The sequence below is a fragment of the Pundamilia nyererei genome, unplaced genomic scaffold (genome assembly GCF_000239375.1).
Source record: "Pundamilia nyererei isolate P.nyererei 1_Seehausen unplaced genomic scaffold, PunNye1.0 scaffold00313, whole genome shotgun sequence".
In the NCBI taxonomy this organism is placed as follows: Eukaryota; Metazoa; Chordata; class Actinopteri; order Cichliformes; family Cichlidae; genus Pundamilia; species Pundamilia nyererei.
This window is the reverse complement of record NW_005187714.1, coordinates 221,695-242,941: the sequence shown is the minus strand read 5'-3', so window position 1 is coordinate 242,941 and position 21,247 is coordinate 221,695. Positions and strand designations below refer to the sequence as shown.

The 21,247-nt window shown below is 39.7% G+C and overlaps 1 protein-coding gene across 6 annotated transcripts in view; it reads right to left on the bottom strand.

The window, feature by feature from the left end:
• Positions 1-21,247, bottom strand: part of thsd7ab (thrombospondin, type I, domain containing 7Ab) — a 200,170-nt gene that overhangs the window by 72,116 nt on the left and 106,807 nt on the right. For all 6 annotated transcript variants that reach the window (XR_312239.1, XR_312241.1, XR_312240.1 and 3 more), the window contains 2 exons: positions 17,661-17,907; positions 602-717 (listed from right to left, as the gene is read on the bottom strand). Coding sequence is in view for 2 of the 6 variants with exons in the window: in XM_005751475.1 (XP_005751532.1) it covers positions 602-717; positions 17,661-17,907 (363 nt within the window). In the remaining 4 variants the exon portion in view is untranslated. The remainder of the gene's footprint in view (positions 1-601; positions 718-17,660; positions 17,908-21,247) is intronic.

Genomic DNA, 21,247 nt, shown 5'->3' with positions numbered 1-21,247 from the left:
TTATCAGGGCAAAACATGTTATAGGCCACATTTTAAAAAGCAAAAAAATTAAACAACCAATCACATATGTTCAATGTGCTCATCCACCAACCAGACACCAGCAAGGAGGCTAGGCCATGTGGTCATGTGGTATAAAGCCAGTCTTGGAGAGTGTCCACTATAAAAAATAAAACCTGGTACACACCCTGTTTAGCATTTAAACAGGACAAATCTAAATGAAGGGCAGTGTTTTAAGTTTTCCCCATCAATGTCATATACAACCAGTACAAGTGACACAAAAACAAAAAATAGAATGAAGAAAAGTAACAAGTATGTAGATGCTTATTATTTAAAAGTACAAGCTAAGAAAATAAAAAATAAGAGATAAAAACATGAGAATGAAATTAAAGATGCATGATGAAAATACAATACCATAAATAAGCTGGTTTAATGGGAAAGTTGTCGGAGAGGACTTTACTTATTTAGACTTTATGTTCTTCTGTGTGTGCAAAGAAGCAGGGGAAGTTGTGCTGGAAACTTTGTTTCTTCAATACTCTTGAATTTTTTAACAGCAGCAACAACAGTTATCTATGAGCATGAATCGTTGTTTTTTCCTTCATACCTGCATCACATGTAATTGGACACGTTGCCCAGTCACTGAATGGGGTCATGATACAGTCCTTCTTGCAGGGCAGCTGGCATGGTCTCATTGTGCTTGGGCGAGGACCGTCTGGACACCTAAGCAAAAACAAAATCTCTTTATACATTCATCAAAACACAAGAGCATGAAGTCTAAACCTAAAAAGATTTACTCCTAATAAAATAGTAATTTTGATAAAGCCAATGTATCTGACTAAATTTAATCTGTGGGTGCTGAGCAAGAACACTTCTTATGGGCTCTTTCTCTGCACTGGTTGTGTTACGTTGCCACAGCTCTGTACCAAACGGGCAGAGAAGCAGATGTCCATGTGGACCCTCACGCTCACCATTCAATGAAATTTATATCACTCAAACCTAAGCACACTCACAGACACAAAGAGTATAATCAAGGGCAGAATTTTTTTTTATCATTTTAAACCATTGTTTTTCATTATTATCAAAAATCACAACATTTTATAGCAGAGGAATCCTTTAAATTCACTTAATGTGAATCCCTGTGAATAAAAGAAAAGAATTCATTTGCAGTAAGCATAGCAGAGCAGTGGTTCTCAAAGAAGGGTCTGGAAGCTTCTGGGAGACAACAGCCACAAGGTCCATAAAAATCATTTAGCTATAAATTATAAAATTGTACTCTATTATTTAAAAAGGGTCACAAAGAATAAAGGAAGCACTCTTCAGTGAGGCAAATTTTAGTGTTCAAAAAGCTAAATCCAGGAAATATTGCTAAATGTCTCGAGTGTCAGCATAACCCAAGACAAACAACTAAGGCACTCTGTCTCCAAGTGGAATTGTATTTTTAGTTTGCTCTTTGATCATAGTAGAGAAAAAACACAAGACAGATGACAGGTGCAAATCTACAGATGGGAGCAATTTATACCAAAACAAGCATACTGTGTCCTTTACTCCCACCCACGTTATCTTTGAGCCAACAGAAACTCTGCTTACACAAATCACATTAATGTGTCTCATTGTATTTAGAATGAAAAACTTCAGAATATCAATAGTTTCTGTGGTATCTTGCATTAAAAATTGTATCAGAAATAATATTTATAATTTTGAGAGAACTCTGGAAAATTGGATCCCCTGCAAAAAGTCATTGGCTACAGATAATTGAGTATGCCTACTGTAGACATAAAGAGAACCGCAGGATGAAGATAAAACAATATACGAATGTTGATGAAGTCATCACACGATGGTCCCATAAAAATAAAAAAAAGAATATTTCATTAGCACTGATATAAACATCATACTTTTGTCCAGTGTTTCATTTCACTTTCTAATAAGGTTTCTTTTCAAAATAAAAGATCTTTAAAATATATTTTTATTGACTGCGTGCGTGATCACTGCTGCAAAACATGATGGTTTATTTAAGATATCAGAACTTGTAATGAGGGAAAAATTGAACTGAGTAACATTTAGATCTTCATGGCTCTTTTAATCTTTTGGCGAAGCATTTTACAGATATCAAAGGAGTTGCCAAACATGTGTTTTTGTGATTTCTGGAATTGAATTTAACATATTTGCAACCCTATAACCAAAAAAATATAGTGTGTAGATTTAGCTGTATTTTTCCCCCAACTTAAACCCACCCCCTATAGATTTTGGCATTTGTACCTAAAAAGACCAAGCTGACACTTAACCATGACAGTTAAAAATATAAACCATGCACTCACGCTTTAATAAATATCAACTGAGAGGCTTGATGCAGCAACCATCTGGGTAGTGCTTGAATACACAATGTAATTATTCTCGCCTCAATCTAGGGCAATAAAAACCTCTGTAATTACTTTCACTTTATGACTGATGTATGCCATCTGGATGACACATAGGAAAGGGATGGTTGTGTAACCCACCAGAGCATTGTTAGCATCACAGGAAATGTCTAAAAGCACTGTGTTTGTTTTACAGTAATATATCTCTGTGAGGAAACTTTAACTCACTGAGCTAAAGTCAGCCAACAGGCCTGAGGATAAAACTTCCAGTTTTAATGGATTCAGCTATCAGTGAGTAATAATCCTCGTGGTCAAGCCGAGGTTTTTCAAAACAGAGGTTATGTTTAATCTTCAGGTCCCCTGTGCATAAACGAGACAAAGATAAATAGGTCACGATAAACCTGCTGGAAGACATCTTATCTGATCCCTCGCTGCTTTTGCAGTTGGACGTTACGACTATGTTTCCTCATCCCACTGCTGACTTCTGATCATCTGGGTCAGGTTTAACAGTCTTTTGAATTAGTGTTCTCCACTGGGTGTTTCATACTCGTTAGCATGCTGTTATCAGAGAAATGATAGGGAGCCTCCCTGGCAAAATGTAATATTGCAACAGCAACACAAGGAGAGATTTATTTTTAATACCAATAGACAGAGCTAAATCCCTCTTGAGCGGAACAAATCCTCGGTTGTCTTCATAAAAGTGAATGGTCCCCAGGAAAAAAACAGCTGTGGGGAGGATACATTTATGTCTTCTGCTTTTAACTGATGGCTGGGTCCATAAAGAAGGGAATAAACAGGTGTCTCTCTCGAGAACACTTCAACACGATGGGAAGCTGTTAAGAACTAGTGAACCTGCTACCGCAAAACAATCTCCACACTCGACCCCAGCATGAACAAGGGTTTTATCATTTTCTCAAGAGCCTGTAGGGATCAACACGTTCTCCATCAAGGGAGACCTGGCACAGAGAAGACAGACAGCATAAAGATATCTTCAAGATCTAAATAAAATCAAAGTATATATAGAAACCAACACCAGCTTAATAACCAAGTACTAGATCTCAAACATGTACCAACCCAAATTAATCAATAAAATAAGTACTTCTTATTTGGTTAGGAGGAACTCACCAAAACAAAGTGCTGATTATGACACCATTAAACAAGTACTTAATGTGAAGGTGTGGAAACATTTCTCAAAAAGAAACAGGATGAGGAGCTGGGAAGGAAGAGGGCTGCAAAGAGGTGCTATGGAAGTTGCACCAACATCCTCCTTGCAGTTGATTTGGCAAGAAAATATTTTTCTCAATTTCCAGGCGAGTGGCTAAAGTGATTACCATTTAGAGAGAAGAATACTGTTGATTGATATGTGACCTGGGAGTAACTACATTACAGGGTCACCTAGGCAACTGCGGCCAGGGATGTTTGCAAGCAACCACCCGTCTTTTTCTAAGCAATGGATGATGAGTGTACCACTTCCAGTGTGTATGCAGCTCAACAGTATGCATGAATTATTGGACTTCTTCTGTTTACTTATTGATTCCTTGAATATGTGTCAAAGACAACCCTTTCTCTTTCTCATTTGGGATTTCTTTAATACTGTGACACAAACGAGTCTTAAACAGACGAGATTAAACCTTTGACCTTGTTAAATTCTTCTCATACTCAAAAATGGTAAAAGTCAGAGCATGAATTATAGTTTAACCCTTTTGGGATTGTGAAATCTGAAAAAGCCATGATAGTTCTGTTTAGGTTAAATACTACAACTTAAATACAACTTCAGTTTTGCCTTCGATCGAGGAGAAACACACTGTGAATACTAAGAGAGACCTTAGAGGACGAAACAACTCCTTTCTGAATTGCAGACTGCTTGCCTTTTCGATTTCACCTTTTCAGTGTTCCCTTTGGGTCTGAGCACACAAACAAGCGAGCGTATGTTCTGGTGAAGGCGGCCTTTACCGGAACAACAATCTTGATTGGTGTTTCAAATGCCTCAAACAACTCGTGTTCACATTTTCCTGTAAGAATGAACTATGGCTGTTGTTTCTCAGAAGCAGGTGGAGTCTGTGATTAAAAAAACGTGCGTTCACATCACATTTTGAATCAACACTGAAGGCTTTTTCCAACCAAAACTATGATCTTTTCTAAACTATAACAAAGATGCTCTGCTTCCCCCAGCAAACAAAACCTAAACAAGCAATCACTGCTTCTTGTCAAAACTTGGACAGCACTGCAAATACAACACTCGCATAGAGTACCAGCTCAATTTATAGGACAAATCAGTAAATGTTACTTTAATCGTGTAAAGGCGTATATATGAATATTGTGGGACACATTTTTAGACCATTAGGTGGCTACAAAAGGCACATTGGAACATATAGGACGGACTTTTATCCTGCAGTTACACTTAACCTTTACAATAGTACCCAACTCCAGGTTGAAGTTAGTTCAGGAGATTTAGGCTCTAACTGTAGTTACTTACAAGGTATTACACAATCTTGTCTTCTTAAGTCTTAATCTTAAGGTAAGGTAGGTCCACTCGGCATTGCATTTGCATAAATAAGGATTCATCCTTAAGATAGAGAGAGGATGTGTATATAAATGAATTCAGGGAATGGGATTTAAGTTTGAATTTGGTTCATCTGGTTCTGCCAGATGTTTCCTTCTATTGAAAGCAAGTTTTTTCACCTAACGCTTGCTCCTAGTGGACTGTGTGATTGTTGTGGTTTTCTCTCTAATATTGTAGATTCCTTGACTCTCTAGTTTACATTACATGCATTTTTGTGAGCTCTTGTCAGCAAACAGAACTGGTTTGCTTTCCATCTGTGAATAAAATGTTGAGCTCTATTATTTTTCAATTCAGTTTATCAATGTACTAATCACAAGTGGCCTCACTGTGATGCAAGGTGAACTCCTAGACTGGTATAAAAGTGGGACTGTGTTTAGGTGTTTGGAGAATCTTAATAAGAATAGATGGAAACAAATGTCAGTGAAAGGTCACTTCTGATCTCCATGTCTGAGATTTCAATTTGTGAATTTAGAATGACTGGGAGAACACATTTATCTTTTACAGTAACATTTGCTCTACATATAGGGCAATGAGTGGACTCATAGCATGTCTCTGTCTGCAGAGAAAACAAACCTGTGTGCCACCCACTCCCAATCCCCTCACTTATGTCTAATTATATTGTAGCCTCGCTAATGGCGGATATTATCCAAATTTAGACAATTAAAATTCAATTAAAATCCAGTTTCCAGAAAGAATGAACGGGCAATGTTTGTTGGCAAAGCACAACACCAGCCAGAATACTTACAGCACTATGCCTGTCTGGGAGATTCACTCTGTGTGGGTGTGAAATCAAGCTATAATATTGTTATTTATGCATTTTTCTATCATGTATACATTTTATCATTCCAGTGTGTTTTCTTTCTTTTTTCTCCTGGTGTCATTGTTGTCTTTAATATTCAATTTATTTATCCTTGCTTGTCACGTTGATTTTATTGTTTGTTCGAGGAATAAAATTCTTATTTACTAGGTGCTTGGGGTATAATATCCCAGCCGCACAATTTCCTATTCTAGTCTTTCCTTTTTCTGTGTCTTCACTTGCGTATATCACTGGGGAAATGCTCTTCACTGAAATGAATCCAATAATAGCATCTGGTTTAAACTGACTTGCTGGTTCCAGTCAGTGTCACAAACTCATTATGATGTTTAAACGTAATGATTTGTAGTGAGCCGAAGACATGGCACTGGGAGCTTGTCCCAAAGCACGACATCAAGATGAGCAGCCAGGCTAATGCTCATGTTTTGCTTGCCGCTATTAACGCGATGAGTAATCTGTTCAGCGAGAGGCTGTTTTCAAAAAACGAGCAGATGGTTGAACAGGATGAAGATTTGAAGGAAAGAAATGTCAGTAGTTTTAAGTGTACGCACACAAAAACATGGTCTGGTGGGAAAAGATAAGGCCTAATTAATTTCATTATCAAAACGATGGACAACAAAACAAGAACATCATTAGTTTAATTTAGCATAAAAGTATTGCAGTTATTCAAGGACCCTTTCACTAGCATCTTATGGCCCTCCGTCTCAAGGGCTTTTAGCTATCTATCATAGTCAAAACCAGAGTAAACACAACCTCCGTTAGAAAACATGGCAAGAAGATGATTGACTGGGCTTAATACAGCTACTGTCCAACATCATAATCATGAATCATTCATTTTCACAAATTCCACAGCATCAATGTGATTATACAAACGCACAGTCGGTGTGTGTCAGCACACACTGTCAGAATCAATAAGCAGACGTTATTGTTTTTTTCCCCCTCACACCACAACAGCTTTCTCAATAGGGATGATCGCAGCCCAAGCCCGAGGCACTGACATATTTGTCTCTGTTGTGTCTTTGGGCTTTGACAGTCAGTGTTTGTGTATGGGTTGCTTGCGCATGTGCGACTGTGTGTACGAGGGTGACATGCACTCTGTGAGGTTCACTGCCTGAGACTGTGGGAGGAAGACAGCACAGATCTATCTGTGAATGAGACGGGGCACATCTGCATATGGAGGGTTCGGGCGGCCATGTTTGTTTGTTTTGCTGGGATCCCACGGGTGCACTGATCAAGAGTACCTGCCAGTTAGATTGTGCCAGATGAAGACATGTAGAGCAGGAAAAAACACAAACAACAACAAAAAAAACCAAACAAACATCTGTGTCTACTCACTCCTAGGAAAAAATGCCAGTGATGAAAACAAGGCCTGGAAACCAGAGCCGTCACAACATTCTGGACAAGGAAAAAGTGGTGTAAAATAACGTGCTTTTATAAAACAGTAAATTTAATCTCGAGGGGCTATTATACAATAACAAGGGCAGACTACAACCACGTGACAAGTTAAGGGAAAAATTGGATAAATAATTGGAAAAAAAGGAATGCAAATGGCTAAAAGCATGAGGGATAAAAAAAATCTTATGATCTTTGAAATTTCATCACATCACAACTAGGGATGGGTACCGGTATCGTTCTGACATAAACTGTAGTAACCAGACCGAAAAGCAGCGCACCTTTCGGTGCTTTATTTCGGTGCATTTTTTTCCTGAGATGTCATACACTTTGGATTCTAGCCAATCATTTTACCTTTCTGAGGATAGTAGGCGGGCCCAGGTACGTACGTTCCTTTAGAGCAGAGCTACAGATTAAAAATGCCCAAGGTGAAGCGGTCAAATTCTGGCTGTACTTCACAGCAAAAGATGCAAACTCAGCAGCCTGCTACAAGTGCTTTAAGGTGATACTGTGATACTGTGCAAAGGAGGTAACACCTCGAATCTGATGAAACACCTGGCGACGTATAGCATTTTGTTAAAAGCCGAGAAATGCGCCGTATTTGATAGCTTGCTGTGAGCCACACACCGAGCACATCTACTGCGGGTGTGGTGCCTGTTATCGGACCTGGAGTTAGCAACATCCCCCAAAAACACGAAGAGGAGAGTCCTGGCCCCTAGCCCTGCCAGTGTAGCAGAAATGATGACGGATGATGATGGCAGCAGCAGCCGTTCTTCTCTGCGTGAGTAGCTTAATGTTGTTCGTGTGTAATTTACGTTGAGTAGGCTAACCACGTTATTACATTAATGCATGTAAGGTGAACTAGCAAACACCGTCGTAGTTACATGCGGCTTTCTTCTTGTTTGATGGCAGATACTCCCTTCACCCTGGCCAAAAAGGTTAAAATGACCAAAGAAAAAGTGGAAAACAGTTAAACATGAGAGGTTTTTGGATAAAGTTTGTGTTTTTTCCATTGATTAAGCACTGCTTCCAGCCAAGAGTGATACTATAAATCCCCTATAGCTGCAGAAAAGGCTAACATTGTTATCTTTTCACAAAAAAACAGCTGAACATGAGAGGTTTTTGGACCAATTTTGTGTTCTCCATTCTTTAAGCACCGGTTCGAGCACCGTTTATGCACCGGCACCGTTTCAAAAGTACCGGTTTGGTACTGGCATTGGATAAAACCTAAACGATACCCATCCCTAATCACAACATAAATGAACATATAAGGGAAAATGATGGAGCAATTATTTTTAATTATTAAACAGAATTTCCACCATTGTAAATCAGGCATTCTCTCCAACTGTTTGACTGGCGTGTAGGCTCTATAAAGGGTCACCTTGTAGGCCTTGTAGTGAGTAAATTCCCACTGTACACACTGCTATTGCGCGTCTCATGATTCATCAGTTATTGCAGGACACACTATCACTTATATGTGAAGGGAAATAGAGTTGTGGCTTAGTTTGTATCTATGATTATATGGGAGAGAAAATGGTGTCACCTCCCTATCAGAGGGGATTAAATCAGATAAATTAATTATTTTCAAAGTCAAAAGAAGATTGTTATTTCCACCTGCAGTTACTTAAATTTGTAAGTACGGCTCTGGTATTGCCGTTATTTTGAGTTGTAGAATCTATAACAAGCGTCACTGAAGCTTTTTCTCAGTCCATGTGGTGGGTAAATCACACACTGCTACTAATATGTGTTTTACTAAAAGTAGACCTGATGAATCTTCTCTCGCTGAACTAATCGCTTGATTTATAGAACAAAAAGGTCAGAATTCTTTAAGCAGTGAATGGGAGGCTGTAAAGTGCTTGTACAAGTCCAAGAAAGAATCAGCGTATTAGAAAACCATAATTTGAAACAACTGGCAACAAGAAAGAAGGAACTCGTGACAATAGATACTATACTGATAGAATAAAGAACTGAGGTGGGTTGCGGGTTGCCAAGTGGCAGAAGCAAAGTAGCTGTGAGCAGGCTAAAGCAGCTTAAATAATGCATCCAGCAGTATATCAGCATTTGATATTCGGATGCACTAAAGTACTTTAGCCAGGATTGTAGCTGCGCTTGACTTTTTGGCCTGTCTGAGCTGACACTAGGCTTATTTTCTGCACCCCCCCCCCCCCCCCCCCCCCCCCCACAGTAATGGATTAAAGGATTGTCCAACTAACAGAACAGCAACTGCTCGATTTTCAGTCCACACACTAATGAATGAATCTAACTTTCTCAACTCTAGTAACAAGCTGTCTCACTTTAGTCTTTTCCTGTTGTTATCTCAGGGTGGTAAATATTACATAAAGTGTGGAACCATTATAAAAGACCAATTAAGTTATTTTATCTTTGTTTCATTTTTCATGTTTGTCGGAGCAGATTTGATGTTTGGATTAGGAGCAGGGTCCTACAAGGTTTGACTGAGAAAAAACAGTCTCCAGAACATTAACAGAAAAAAAGGTGGTGGTGATGGTGGTGGAGGGTGGGGGCATTTCTCTGTGTGTACTGTAAGTCGTTTTCAGTAAAATACATTGCAAATAAATAAATGAAAACCAGTGAAACTTCATCTCTCATCATCTCTCATGCTGTATGTGTCATATCCTTTTTGATTACTGCTGACGTCTGACTAGTGCTCGTTCCAACTGACTCTGATTGTCTTTGTTAGGTACTTGTCACTCTTCATACAGTTTCTCTTCAAATCTGCAGTGTACAAGTCTGAGTGTAACACTTTTGGAGAAGCATTTGATTGTTTCTAAGTTTATACTGGATGATAACAACACCCCACATAAAGAGATAGTCTCTGAAAAACAATACAACAAGGAACCATGAAAGGCACGGAAGCTGATTACTAAACACATGATTTCTGATAAGATCTTAACGAACGTCTCCTGCCTAAATCTGTCCTTAGCAAAGCTAATTAGTGATGACCCAGAGAATAAGACAATCCATTACTGTATATCACATGTATGGGGTTGGAAGAAAGAAAGTCTAATGCATTACGTTAGCATTAAGCTGCTGCTCAACCTGGTTTAACCTGGATTCAGGCACTAATGTCACCAAATTTCTTAACTTCCTTATTTGTGCTACTGATCACCTTTGTGATTGTAACTGTGATATGTGATCAGTGGAAGTTCCTATTATATCTGTGCTCTTCCTGAAATATTGAAAAAGTTTCATATGCTTTGCCTCTTCTTTCTGTTTTGACCAAAAACTCCTGATGCCTTTCCACCCTGTTAATTTTCTTGTGCTTCTTTAGAAACTTGCTTCAGTTAAAGTGTTGATTGCCAGTCTTTATAGCAGAGAATGTGCTGGTTGGTATATGTTAATTGGCAATTGCATTAGAAGAAGCCATCTCGGTGGCAGTGTTTGCCGCAGTAAAGTGCAAAGTCAAAGTAATTTCCGAGTGAAGAGTGAAAGTTGAGGGCAACATCCAAAACTTTTAAGTGTTCAAGGCTAAGAAAAAGGGCAAAGTTGTGCAGTCAGAGAGCCTTTTTCTGCAGTGCAATAAAGCTTGGACCCCTTCCAGTGACTGTGGCATGAGATAAATCAAACTCAAGACTTTGAACAAGATACCGGTTTAATTATTATAATGTAACAAAAAATGTACAATGAAATTACAGATGAAATCTCATTATGTTACTCACAAAAAATTATAATTGAATGAATAAATAACCAAGTCGTAAAACTATTTTTGTGGGGGAGTGTGGAGGATGAATTTAATAATTTCATAGCCCAATAAAAGAAACTGCTCTGAAGTCTGGTGCTAGAGCACTGAACACATCTGCATTGCTTGCCAGATGGCAGCTGAGTGAACAGACTGCGCGGCTGTGGTGGGTATTGTCTTCTTGTATCCTTTGGGCTCTGCAGAGAAACCGCACCTCGCAGATATCACTGATGTGGCTGAATGATTTTAATCACCCGTTGCAAATCCTTCATATACTGGGCCATCCGTATCCCATTCTTTGTGTCTGTGATGGTTCCAGTTAGGATGCGTTCTACTTTTCCTCTGTAAAAGTTGACAAAAACTACTTCCTAAATTTCCTGGAGTAGTTCTCTTCCATTGAAGCTTTCTTCACCAGAGTGTAGATCTGTGAGGAGTATGGCTTTTTAGTTGTCTTTGCATCCTCTTTACTAAATGAAACAACTGTTTTTTTTTTTTAACATGACTCTGCTCTGTTCATTACGGAGCCCCGCAAGGGACATGGGAGAGGAAAAAAAAATTAAGACGGACTTTTGCGAGATCTCGCAAAACAAACTCGAGATCTCGCAATACTTTTGCGAGATCTCGCAAAAGTTTTAGCCGCATTCTTCGCAGCTCGAAGCCGACTGGGAGGTCGAGGCACGATGTGCCGGGAAAGCGGTGTTCCTCCCGGCTGTAGTAGGTCTCGACCTCCCGTTAGCTTCGAGCTAGTGGGTGTCAGATCTCCAAAAACGTCGGAGCACTTTTGCAAATATGTGATGTCTTGTAAACCGTGCAGGTATCTGAGGTTTACACAACTACATTCACACCTCAAAATATCTTAAAAGTGTATTTGTAAGTGACCCAGAAAGAGTAATATTACAACTAAGTAGCTGCCGCCATTGTTGGAATTCAACTTTTGCGAGATCTCGCAAAAGTTTTGCGAGATCCCGAGTGTGTTTTGCGAGATCTTGCAAAAGTCCGTCTTAATTTTTTTTTCTCCCATGTCCCCTGCGGGGCTCCGTGGTTCATGACTGTGCACTAGTTTTGATTCAACTTCCTGATTTTAACTCACATTATTGTTTGTAATATGGTGGACGATGCTGGTGTTATTTCACCTTAAAGTTCTCTTCATGCCTGCAAGTGCAGTCATGACTGTACAGCATGAACTGGAAGGAACTGAGCACACTGTTAAGGAATAGAGTGGAGGAGGTGTGACTGCCAATTCAAACTGTCTGGATTCTGTTTGGGAGGAAGTTCAATATCCAGTTGCAAAGCACGGTGTCGAATCCTGGAGTGCAGAGTTTGCCAGTCAGCTTCATGGGGGAGTATTGAATACTGAGCTGAAATTGACAAACAGAATTGTTATGTAGGTGTTTTCATTTTCAAGGTTTTTGAAGACAAGTGGACACAGCACCTTCTGTGGTTCTGTTGGTTCTGAATGTAATCTAGTGAGGGGCGAGGCTGGCACAGAAGAACCACCCTCTCAAAGCACTACTTCAGAATGGGGATCAGTGCTGGAGGGCATTCAGACTACACACTATGCACCTTTCGATAATTGTGCCTGTCTTGAAACAGTGACAAAATGATATGCTAAAAATGTTAGTAATAGTGTGTTTTAGTGTATGGCCAGGTTATCAGGCCAAACAGCTTTACTCATATTCATCCTCAGGAGGATTCTTCTCACGGCCTCTGTGGATACTGATAGTGGCAGGTCCTCTGGAGGTAGAGTCGACTTTACAGCTGCCTCTTTGTTGAGGAGATCAAAGCGAGGGTAATATGCAGCCCATCTGGCAACGTGGGCTCACACATGGTGGGGGCGCTCCTGCTTTTGTAGCCTGTGATGCTCTGAATCGCCTGCCACGTATCCTTGGTGTTGCTGGTGTTGAGATCTCTCTCCAGTGTCTGCTTTGCCTCCTCGCCCATCGAGTACAAAAGGTTGATCCAGGCTGTTGTGATGAAGCTCAGTCTCTGTGAAGATGTGGGCGCAAAAATCTCTTGTATCCTATTGCTAAGCACACCTGAGACTTATTTCATTTTATTTTCCTAGACGTGAGCTGGCAGGAAGTTGGGTAGAGGAATAGCCTTAGGTCAAGCTTTTCTCTTTTTATTGCACTGCTAGACGTAATCTTTGCTTTGGCTGATCTGACTGGCTGCCCTGAGAATACCAAGGGCAGAGATCATCTTAAGGTCTGCTAAACTTCATCCAATCCATGCATTTACTCTGCCATCAGTGTATTTCTGTCAAAACTAATCATGAACGTTTTTCGATGAGCGTCTTTTAGAATTTGTTGATTTTTTTGTGCAATAACTTGAGTGTATTTATTTACCTCATGTAAAATTCTATCTTCACTATGAAAACTCTCTGAGTTGCAAGTCCTTGACATACATAGGAGTGGGTCTAAATTTGGCACAGAAAAATAGAAAAACATATTTACAGACTCTTAAAGGCTCAAATCAAATAAGCATTTTAGCTCAGAACCATTTTTCTATACCTAACTTTGAGGATCAATAACATTTGATATACTTAATATTATTTTTTCAGTATTAAAACTGCACCAATGCACCAAAAACGAGAGAGAATAAAACAAAAATGTGGTCAAATTCAGGGGAGCTACTTTGCATCACACATATATACAGGAGATCAGAAAATGTCTTCAGCACCATGGACAGCATGACACTTCAATGATGAGAGGTGGAAACAGCTAGCGGGAAAAATGGGAAAGGCACAACGACTTTTCAGAGCTACTATGTGGAAAGATTTATACACGGGACTGGGGTTCATGTTATGTGTATTATTAATTGAATTATTTTCACTTATTTTCCACCAAATATCCTGCCACACATTTGTAAGGTTAACAAAAGTCACCAAGGCTTACGCATGTGCGTTTCCTGTGTTTCTAGTACGAACCAAGAAGACGTTTTCCAAGAATGCTTTCTAGCAGGAAAGGTTTCTGCCAGCCCTGAAGGCTAACTTCTTCCATAACCGTGAAAAGCCGTCTCACAATCTGTGGAGAGACTTCTGTTTGACAGCACTCTCAGTATCTGTCACTCTGTTTTTGCCCTCAGGCAGACAGAAACTCAAGCAGTGATGATGCACACACTTTTTCCGAGGTACAATCCATTAAACACAACTGCAAGTCACATCCCTTTTAAGAGGCTGCGAGTTGGAGATGGATGCCAGAAATGTTTCATCCAATAATCCCATCATCCAATGGAAAATCTGGTCTTTCTGATAAATTAAAAACAACAACAAAAACAACAACAACAACAACAACAACAACAACAACAACAACAATTGTGTTTGTATGCACTTTTAAGTCCACACAGTACAGGCCATTTACAAATGTTTATTCTGGCTCTAGATTTCAGGTCTCCTTTTTAGTGTTGTTTGTTATGTTGACAAAACACAGCCTCTGTTCTGCAGCAGGGGCTGTGTTTTGTCAGCTGCAAATACATTTCGATCAGATCCACTATGGTCAAAATATGATTATTTCCATCTTCAGTCATTTACAAAAAGTTCTGCACAGTCTGAGATTTCTCACTGCTGAGTAATCCTGACACTCATTTCATCCATCTGATTTTCTTGCAACCAGACATTAGCCTGAAGTAGGTCGGGTACAGAAGTAAAAAATTTTATACCCACCATATTTTCTCTTTGCCTAACTGGCTGGTCTGAGAAGAATAGGGACAGCTGGCTGCTATACATAATCTTGTTCCTGCCTTTCCTTTTCAGTTTGAATGTATTTCATCAAATTAATCATAAAAATGCTCTTCAAGAAAAGACAAACAAAAATTAAAAAAAAAACCCTTGGAAAATACAATATTTCTGTTTTGTCCACACTCTTATTCTGGTTTTGTAATTTCTTTTTACATAAATGGTTTATGTCTGACAAACATTAACCACCCTCATTCTGTAAGAGACGCCTGTCAATCAGGCCGCTGCTTACTTGATTTAACATTCAACGTATTTTTCTCCTGCATTGTTTTTGGCACAGCTGATATTTTCAGATTTCTCAGTCTGGTCCCATTACAGTATTCCTTTTTACTTTGGCCTCTGAAATAGTTACTGGAACAACGCCAGCGTATCAAAGACTGTTCTTTAGTACCCAAAAAGATCTTCCTGCATTTTAAATGCATTTCCAGAAACCTCAGGTTTGTGCAGCCAAAAAAACCCCAAAGCAAAACAAAGAAACAGTGAGAATTCTCCCAGCCTCGCTCCTCACCTGCCATGCTGCTGTACGGCTTGAAAAACATGTACTCTTCAACTTGAAACTGTTGAAAAGAAGCATGCTGCTGTAGCTGGAGTTCCAATTCATTACCAGTGATGATCCTCCACATAAAATTCAGAACAGTTTGAAAGAAACTTTCATTTTTGCTCACTGTCAAGTTCAAATGGTCTGACGTGGACTTCCAGGAAGTCAAAAACAAGTAAAACAAGTATTCTGGAAGCCCCGTGAGACGACACTGAACTTGAGATCAGGTTGAATCAAGTAAATATTTCTGATTTTTATAGACCTGTTCTCACCACAACAGATGGTACAGCTTCCACCTCTCGACAGGTGCTACCTGAATCGGTCTCTCAATCTCCCACTCAAAAATAGAAAAGACCCCGATATAGGCTACTTGAGTTCCACCACTTGATGTAGCAACTCCTCTCCAGCTGAGATTAGGCACTCCACCCCTGATCCAACTGAGAATCATGGCCTCAAACTTGATGAGTACTCATTTTCATCCCAGCTGCTTCATAAACAGTTGAAATGTCTTGTCATTGTTCTCCATAATAAAATAAAATGAAATAAAAAAGGAATTACAGCAACAATAATCCTTTGAGTATATAAAGACTATGAGCATGACAGACCCCCTGTTACATGGGTGTGGATGTGCTTTACTACCTGAAGGGCGACTCTTGTTTTAAAGCTTGTTACCACACAGAACTCAGCATCACCAAAATAATTCAATTACTAAGTCACAGAAAAACCAATCTCCATTGAAGGTTGAAAATGTCAAACAACTCTTTGGACCTATTTAAGGTGCCTGTGTGACTTTCATTATTCAAAACCTCAAACAGGCTCAGCTGAGGTTGGCAGCAATAACCTCCTTCTGAGAGGGACAGTAGGAGTCCCCTTTCAATATCTTCTTTTCAGTTTCTGCTAGTGACACTATTACATGCTGCTCTTTTGCCCTTGTTGCAAATTACAGTTGATTATACAAAGTTATTGAGCAGTAAAAACAAAGATAATGGAAACAAATTGACTGAAACCTCTTTCTGTCAGAGACTCAGAGCCATTACCCTTGACACATTTGCACCTCCCACTCTCCAAGCCACTGAGCCTGTGTTTATCTGTTGCTCCAGCTTTGCCAGGAGTGTAGATTTAAACTACACACGATAAAAGACTTCCAGGATCTTGACCCCTGTTCTGCAGCTTCACTGACTGGGTCAGCTGCTCCAGCAGCCACCGCTGAACTGGACATTAATCTTCATTTCATCCTGCGTTGTTCTCCATGAATCACATTTCCCTTGTAACATGCTCAACACGCGCCGACCCTTTAAATAATTGATGTTGCCATCCTCTCCTCGGTGATAACTGCGCTTGGGGATTTTCTGGTCCTGAATTATAGCGAGAAACAAAAGGAACTAATTTAACATAAGAGAACACACATTAGGAGACCTTTTGTTTTTATTTTTGTAGGGCCGAAATCAATTTGCCTTGGATTTATTTTCTGCAAAACGCAACAAACGCAGATCAACTCCTTTATCTTCTGTTGTCATGTGAACCAGCCAAGCACAACTGACACCAGACTAGAGATGAACTTTTTGGCGGATGTTAAAGTAAACGCTTCTGTGTTTTGAATTCGCCTCATGCGGTGTGGTCTTCAGAGCTAACCACAAACATCTTGTCTCTCATCTCCCCCATGATTAAATTGCCTTAAAGTATCAATCCCATTTAATTACTGTCATTATCATCAATGAGAAATTACCAGCGCCCAAAACGGCAGGGTTAATTAGACTTTCAGGGACAGAGATTATTTATTTATCTGTGGATGCCTGCAAAGGGGAGATAGGAATTGGGAGTTAACTTCACGTAGAGTCTGCTCAGCGTCTCGTTATTTCACTTTGCTCCCCACCCACTGCTGTCTCTCTCGTTCATCTCTTGCTTTCTGACTTCTCCTTTGTGTTTTTAATGGCATCGACTTTCAGTCTCTGTTTTGCAATGTACAGTTAACCATTGACGTCCTTTAAAATAAACAGATACAAATAATTTACTCAATGTCCTGGATACTCCATTACACACCAAAACAAATGCTCGTACATCACTGTTTGACCGAGCATGTAAGATGGGCTTTTTAAAATTTCATTTTCACTGTATTTCTGTGTTCATTAAGCAACAACCCAAAACACAAGGGGTTCTTTAACACATCATTTCACTCATCAAAAGACAAGCAGAGCTCTCGCTGTCGTCTTTTCCTCAAAGCTGCTACAGATTTCACTGATTAGTTTCTTCCTTTTGAATGTGAAAAGTGTCCAAATCAGTCAAATCAGCTGCCATACAGATCCGTTTGAAATGGAAACACACACCTCCTCTTCTATCTTCGATAGCACATGATTGTGAAATACTGTTCAAAGCAAGTGGATTTTAGGTCTGAGAACTTAGCAATTTTCATCACAACACAGCACTCCAGGAGTTGATTTCACAGTTATATACAGCTACAAATCAGAGAGGCAGGAAATAAGCAATCAGTGTTCTGTAGCAGGATTTAAATGGCTATATGCTGGTTAAAAGCCAACATAAACAAGTGCTCAAAGAAAGCAGAAACATAGCTTACTTCTTGGGTGGCACCTGGCCCACATTCACTCGGACACAGATGACCTTGCGAGTCTGCATTCCCATGGAGCAGGGAACCTCGCCGTCACTGTTGGGTGGGACCCCCACAGAAGTGTTGAAGGAGGAGGTGGAGGGGTCTTCAGTGCAAGGGCCCCAGGGCCCCGTCTGCCAGTGGTAAACTGTGCAGGGGTGTTCGTTACAGTTCCGAACCTCCTGAAGGGCGCTGCTGTTCGGGCAGAGGGCGCCACCTGAGAATACCAAAACACAGTGAGGACAGCAATTCTAAAAGTGTTCTCATGTGAGGAGGTAAAACAGGAGTAGTCATTCCTGTACTCTGTTTTCACAGCTGATTAAAACACATCATGTAATGCTAATTAAGAGAATCACCCAGCACTACTATAGTCACTGTTTTCAGTGTAAAAGTTCAGGTAAAACTACTTTACATGGATTAGGCTGCACAGCACCAAATAGCAGACTGACAATGTTTAAAATTAGAATTACCAGCCTCAGATCGTTATTTGCATACACTCTCAAGCATGAGACAGTCATGGAGCTGTTTCCTCTCTGTAGGTATTTTCTAGGATAAATCTGGTCGGGTGATGATGGAGTAAAAAAAAAAAAAAAAGGATCAGTTTGGTTAAAAAATGAAAGGTGAAAAGTTCTTTTTTAAGCCTGTTACAAAACACTCTACACCTCACATGTAACCGCTGACAGTAAAAAAACAAAAGGTTTTGTTAGTGAAGGAAAGTTTTATTCTTGTGGGACCAAACAATATAAAACTTCTAACCCAGTCTCTCATTCAATGTCAGTTTAATATTTAGATATCTAGATATCTAAACAGCCTCTAATACCTTGTGACAACCTAATAATCAAAAATCTTTTTCTTGCACCTCGGAGGTGAGAATTGCTGAATAAAAAGCTAGAAGAGAAACTGTAAATGAGCCAGTTTCAAGTCTCAAGAAAGGTGCAAGAATTTGTTTCCCCCGGGGCTAAACGCTGAGGCTTATGTTGGTTGATTTATATGCATCTGCCTTATTTCAGGCACTGCACTTATGGCTCAAAATATCACTGCATCTTTTTTTTTTGCTTGCTTTTCCACCCAATTTTCATTAAAACAGAATAATGCATAATATAGATGTACCTGGCATTTTGTTTTTACTGACAGCATGATCAGTTCTCTTCTCTTGCTGCCTTTGGGTATCAGGGGTTTCCTTTAAAGAGGGAGCCTAAACTTTTTATTTTGATTTTACTTTTTCCAAAAAGCCTCCAAAGATAGCCCTGGAAAATCTCTAATGTTTGAATGAGACGTGTGTGATTTTTATGTAGATGACCAGAAATGAATAATAGTCCTTAAAAACATCTGTTTAGTTATGAGCAACATCTTACAAAATATTCTTTGGTGAAAGCTACAAGGCTGAAAAGTTACCATGTTTGCTGGCATGTCGTGGAAAAATAGTGATTTAAAAAAAAAAAAACATGTCTTTAAATTACTACATATCTTGGGTTGCCAATGTTAAAAACAACCATTATTTACCAAAAAAAATACTTGCAGGTCCTACCCTGTTGAATGTTAATGTTACAAATGCTGTTTTGGTCTGGCTTTATCAGGGCTTATTCAGGATTTAGGTTTTAACCTTTGGCAATTTATTATGTCTACAAGAGGAGTTTAGATGTTTGTGTATACTACTGCAAGACATAAGTCCAGCTTTAATGCACTACTTAAGAGCCACCTCCACGGGACAAGACTCAGCAGTTCATCTGTATCTAAAGGACAAAGGTCACTCTTTCGAGGATGCCAACGTTCACATTTTGGACAGAGATGACAGATGGTTTGAAAAAGGAGTGAAAGAAGCCACTGTGAGCGACCATCTTTAAACAGAAGCGGTGGTTTACGACACTAACTGTCTGCCATCTATAATCCAGTTCTGAGATTCCTTCCCAGACGTCTTAACGCCCACTCACATCCTGGGTCATCTGACCTCAGGAATTTGCATGATAAGGTGGGGCCAGGTGTCACCCCCCCCTCACTAGGCTTAAATCTGGGACTCCCCACCAATTGACCTTAGAACTGAAGAAGCTTCTTGGATGAGAGGTGAAACGTCTTCAAGCAACTCAAAGTCCAGATGCTTTTCTTTCCAAGCTCCTTAGTCCACTACTTTAGTGTTTAATACCTTTAACTATTGCCATCGCTATGCCCCCTCTTTGCCCATGTCCCTTTCCTTTCTCTTGTAAGGCAGCAGTCAGTCAGTTGTTGGATCGATGGGCTGAGAGAGCCATCTCTGTTTCAGAGTAATTGCAGACACTTAGGGCTTTCAGGAAAGATTGAGGGGCATTGCAGCACTGCGAATTCTTCACACCTGTATTTCTCTGCCGGAGTTGAAAGAAAGCCAGCTCCTAAATGAGTAGCGGTGTACACACAGTCGGGTCTGAATCACAGACTGCCAACTCTGACAAATCCCAGCCTAATAGCCACTGAGCATGACTTCCTTTCTGCTGACTGCGCCATGCCACCTTAGCTGACTAACAATGGGGCAATGCTAAACTCGACACTGGCCTGACATGGTATTGCAAATGAGCCTCAGCTGTGGCTGAACAGTGACCTAGAAAATGTTGTTTTGCTGGACAACGGGGGAAATGTGAGGCAGTTTAAAGGAAACACATCTCACATGATGCAGTGACAAATAATGGTGCATATACAGTTTGGTCCATAAATTGCTAGACAAAGACAAAGTTTTGGCTCTGCACACCAACACAGCGGTTTATAATTCAAGTAATATGTGATTTAAGTGCAGTCTTTTAGCTTTAATTCAAGGGATTTAGCAAAAACATTGCTGTTAATTGTTTACAGAATCACCACATATGTACAATCAGACTATGTAGAACAATGTCTGTAATCCCTGCAATACTTGTGATTTAATCACATATTGATTAATTTAAAATCCAGTATTGTGGTGTAGAGAGGCAAAATCATGTCTTTTCCCAAAGATTTATGAACCTAACTGAATGTGGGACATGTCGTTACTGGGTATTTATTAGACAGGTAGAGTCAAATGTTGTTTTTTCATCATTTTTTGCGTATTTTCTGACACCTTTCCATCAGTTATTTAAATGCACTCATGTTTGCAAGACAAACTATAATTTGCTGGAGAAACTGCCACTTAGCATGCACCTTGAATGTGATTCAACTGATGACTATAAAACAGTAAGAGCCACTTGGGCTTTCCACAGTCCCACCATAATCACCACAGAATTAAATGTAAGCAGTTATGCTAAATAGGTCATTAATTAAGCTTATTAAAATTAGCACAGAATTCTATGCAAACATTGGTGGATGCATATTATTAGAGCCCTGTGTCCTAAGGTTTGAGCAGTTCTTTAGTTCCAACCATTTTTTTCCTCAATATTTCATTAATATGTAACACATGGGTTAAAAAAAAATCTGCCAAGGAGCAAATTCTAATCAGACAATCTGCTCCGGGGGGGAAACTTGTGATGGAGAGAAAGCGTCCAGATTTCTGGTATTGTTGTGTGTTCATAAAACTGTGTCACAGTACAGTAGGGGTTTAAAGCTAATCTAAACTACAACTC